This window comes from Meleagris gallopavo, unplaced genomic scaffold (assembly GCF_000146605.3).
Source record: "Meleagris gallopavo isolate NT-WF06-2002-E0010 breed Aviagen turkey brand Nicholas breeding stock unplaced genomic scaffold, Turkey_5.1 ChrUn_random_7180001957527, whole genome shotgun sequence".
In the NCBI taxonomy this organism is placed as follows: Eukaryota; Metazoa; Chordata; class Aves; order Galliformes; family Phasianidae; genus Meleagris; species Meleagris gallopavo.
Window position 1 is genome coordinate 15,761 of NW_011217682.1, and position 3,528 is coordinate 19,288.

The 3,528-nt window shown below is 67.1% G+C and overlaps 2 protein-coding genes across 2 annotated transcripts in view; one reads left to right on the forward strand and one right to left on the reverse strand.

The window, feature by feature from the left end:
• GLMP (glycosylated lysosomal membrane protein) overlaps positions 1–829 on the forward strand; it is a 5,753-nt gene extending 4,924 nt beyond the window's left edge. Inside the window, exon 6 of the mRNA XM_010728380.3 lies at positions 91–829. Within this exon, the coding sequence (XP_010726682.2) occupies positions 91–385 (295 nt within the window). The 3' untranslated portion in view covers positions 386–829. The remainder of the gene's footprint in view (positions 1–90) is intronic.
• A 1,016-nt stretch (positions 830–1,845) lies between these two features.
• TMEM79 (transmembrane protein 79) lies at positions 1,846–3,040 on the reverse strand. The gene is given in 3 exon segments (XM_031557779.1): positions 1,846–2,063; positions 2,199–2,561; positions 2,564–3,040. Coding segments are annotated over 3 exon segments (942 nt in total). The 5' UTR covers positions 2,925–3,040.
• Between the last annotated feature and the right edge of the window lie 488 nt (positions 3,041–3,528).

Here is a 3,528-nt window from a genome sequence, read left to right on the forward strand (position 1 = left end):
CCGCGCTGCTCGGAGCCCCGTCGGCCCGGGGGGGGACGCCCACAGCCCCCCGGTGACCCGTCCCAGCCTCTCCCCGCCCTCACAGTGAAGAATTCCTTCCCGACATCCACTCTCGACCTCCCCTCTCGCAGTTTTAAACCCTTCCCCCTTATCCTGTCGCCACGCCGCTACGCAGAGCTCCGTGCAGCTGACGCGTCCCGCTCCTTCCTGCAGGTCTGCGCTGCTGGGCTTCGGGCCGCCACCCGAGGACACTTTTTCTCCCCTCATCATCTCCATCGCGGCCACAGCGCTGGGCACCCCGCTGCTTCTGCTGCTGCTGCTGGGCGCCGCCGTGCTGCTCTGCGCCCGGAGGAGACGCTACAGCGAGTACGAGCCCATCAACTGAGCGCTGCCGCTGGTCCCGGGCGGCGATCGCAGCTGCTGCCGTTCTTCACTTCTGGGGGGGCACGGGGCAAGGTGGGCAGTGCCCCCCCGTGCTGCTGTGCCTGCTGCACTGCGCTCTGCACTGCGCGCTCTGTCTGCACTGCACTGCGGGCGGTGCTTCCTTTCTTTCTGATGCACGCTGCCAGGGGCTGAGGGGCGGCGAGATCCCCGTCCTCCTCCTCTTCCTCCTCCTCCTCCTGTGGGGAGGCACCTCGTGCTGCCCGGCCCCACTGAAGGCTGCTGCTACGAGTCGGCTCAGGACTGTCCTGCTGGAGCCGTCAGACTGGAGCCATCAGGAGCTGCTGCCCTTCCACGTGCAGTGATGGTTGGTGGCAGAGCTGCCACGCTTCCGTGTCCTCAACCACTGACTCGTCTTTGACCAAATAAAAGGGATTTCTAAGAGCGGTTTCCCGGGGCAGCGCTGCTCCGTGGAAATTCTGGGGCGGCTTTTGGTGCGGCCCAAACCCGCACTGCACCGGGCCGTTCCTTGCAGTGCCTCCCCGTGGGATGAGGGGCAGATCGGGGCTGGGGGCTGCGCCTTTACGCGAGGGATGTGGAAGCGGGGCTGTGCGAGGGCCGGCCGTGGCGGCCCAGCTGGAGGAGCTCAGCGCAGAGCTGCAAGGTGCCCCGGTGCGGCAGGACGCCGACTCGTCCCAGCACAGCAACCCCAAACGCGCGGCCGTTGTGCCGCTCCCCGGGGCGGGGCACCCGGCAGACCGGTTTGTGAGGCCGTGCTGAACCTCCGCCAGCAGGAAAGGAGTGGAGGAGGGACGCTGGGTGACGTTGGCTGTGCAACCACCGAGGGCCGGGAGAATCGAACCCCCATCCCCAAAACAGCCGCGGAGCCGGTCAGCTAAAGGCTTTATTGGTCCCAGGAGGAGGTGTGGCAACCCCTGCCCCCTCATCCTGAAGTCACTGATCCTCCTGCTCCCCACCTCACGTGAGCTGCGCTGGGAGTCCCACGGAAGAAGCGCAGCCCTGGGATCTGCCCCCCACCCGCCCCCAGGCCCTGCAGGGAGGGCTCAGCCCCGCGCCCGCTCAGCCCCAGTACCGCAGTCTGGCCCTGCTCTGCTGCGAGCTCTCCTCGGGCTTCGCTGTCGCCACGGCCAGGAGGTTCTCAGGCTCCAGGACAAACATGTTGTACAGGTTCCAGAGCAGCATGGCCAGGAGGGGCAGGAAGGTCATGGCGAAGCCGAAGGCGCGGAAGGAGCGTCCGAAGGCGTAGGACAGCCAGTAGGTCAGCCTGCGGGGGGGCGGGGGCTCAACCCTGCTCGGGGTGCTGGGCCCAATGAGAGCCTGCTGTGGGAAGCGGGATGGGCGAGGACAGAGCAGCCCTTCCCCGGCGTGGGCCCGGCGAGGTGCTGCTGGAGCAGCACAAAACAAGCAGCTGCCTGTGAGCTGGAGGTGGGGGGAAGGAACCGCTTACCGGGAGATGGCAAAGAGCCCCGTGAAGAGGGGGATGAGCTTGAGCAGCTCCTGCTGGAGGTATGTGGCCAGCACGGCCATGTTGAAGAAGTAGAGGATGAAGAGGTGGACGGACTGGGAGACGTAGGTCCGATGGATCTCCACCTCCCGCTGCAGCTTTCCAAAGGGCTCCAGTGCTGAGGAGCAGAGGCGTGAGATGCCGCTGACGATCATCCCTGGGGGGGAAGAGAGGTGTGCTGGTGAGACACAGCAGGGGGGGAGGAGGGCGGCTGCAAAGAGCTCAGCCCCGGCTCTGCCAGCCACCCCCCGGGGTGACCCCCACCCCGCAGCTCTCGGGCCCAGCAGCTCACCCAGGACGATGGGGACGGTGGCGAAGGCAGCGCAGCGCAGCGTGTAGACCAGCCGTGTGCTGATGGTGGGCAGGAGCGGCGCGTCAAAGGGCAGGAAGACGTAGGCGCCATAAATGAGGCAGGGGCAGAGGAACAGAGCCCCCACCACCGAGGCCACAGCCTTGAGGGTGGCGGTGCTGCAGACCCTGGCACAGGGGCACGGCGGCCCCTCGGCTGGCAGCTTGGCCGCTTGCCCCTCAAAGACCAGCGGGCCCCGGTAACGCGAGGGGCTGGCGGGGAGGAGGGCCTGCTTTGGGAGGATGCTTTTGGGTCCGTCCCTGGGGGGAACACAGCCCCCTCTGCCCTCCTCCCGGGGCTGCGGGTGGGCTGCTGCTTCTTCTGCTCCCCGGGTGTCTGCTCGATGCAGTGGAGGTCAATGGGCACAAAGACGTGTGCTGCCATCACGGGAAGCCTGGGATCTTCCTCCCCATCAGCCTCAGGGGGGGGGCAGGCAGGAGTTCCCTCTTCAGGGTCATCACGGGCCCCCTCGGGGCTCGAGCGCCTTTTGGTCTCTGTGGCTTCCGGCTGCCCCCGTGCGCCGTGCTGGCGCTGGTCCCACAGCAGAGTGGCATCGGGATCCCCATGGTGATCATCTGGGGCCGGAGGATCCTCGTCGGGGAGGGCCGCCTTCCCCAGCTCCAGCAGAGCCACCTCCTCCAGTGGCAGCGTGGGGTCGGCAGCAGCCATGGGGCGGTGGGCTCGGTGCCGCCAGGGGTTGGGAAGCAGCTCTCCTGTATTTTGGGATGTCGGGACAGAATTAGGCTCCCATCCCCGCTGGCTTCACCCTGTGCAAGAAGAATGGGGACAGGCAAAAAGATGACAGAAATGAGAGACTTGGTGTTACTCGCACGGCCAGGCACCAACAAGGAGTCCCCACCCGCCATGCTGCCAAACAGGGACAGCCGAGGAACTGCCCTCACCACACCAAAACGCCCCAGGGTGTCTGGCTGAGGGAGGGCCGTGCAGCTCCCCGCCAAGCAGCAGCAGATATCGGTACGGATGGACGTGCAGGGAGGCCCACAGCAGGAAGCCAGAGTTCGGCTGAGGGCGGAGGGGTCGGGTTGGCTGCCATTGGCGGCCAAGCGGGGTTCTGGGGCGGGAGGAGCTGCGCAGAGCGGCGCCCTGAGGCACAAATCCTCTGCTCTGGGTCGGGGGTCCCAATCTCTCGGCCCACCCCGCGCCGTGGGATGGGAACGAGGAGAATCCCGCTCCCCGTTTGCTAACGTTCCCCCCCCCACCTCAGAAGGCGCTCATGGCGCGGAGCGGCGCAGGGCCCGAGCTGAGCTCCGTG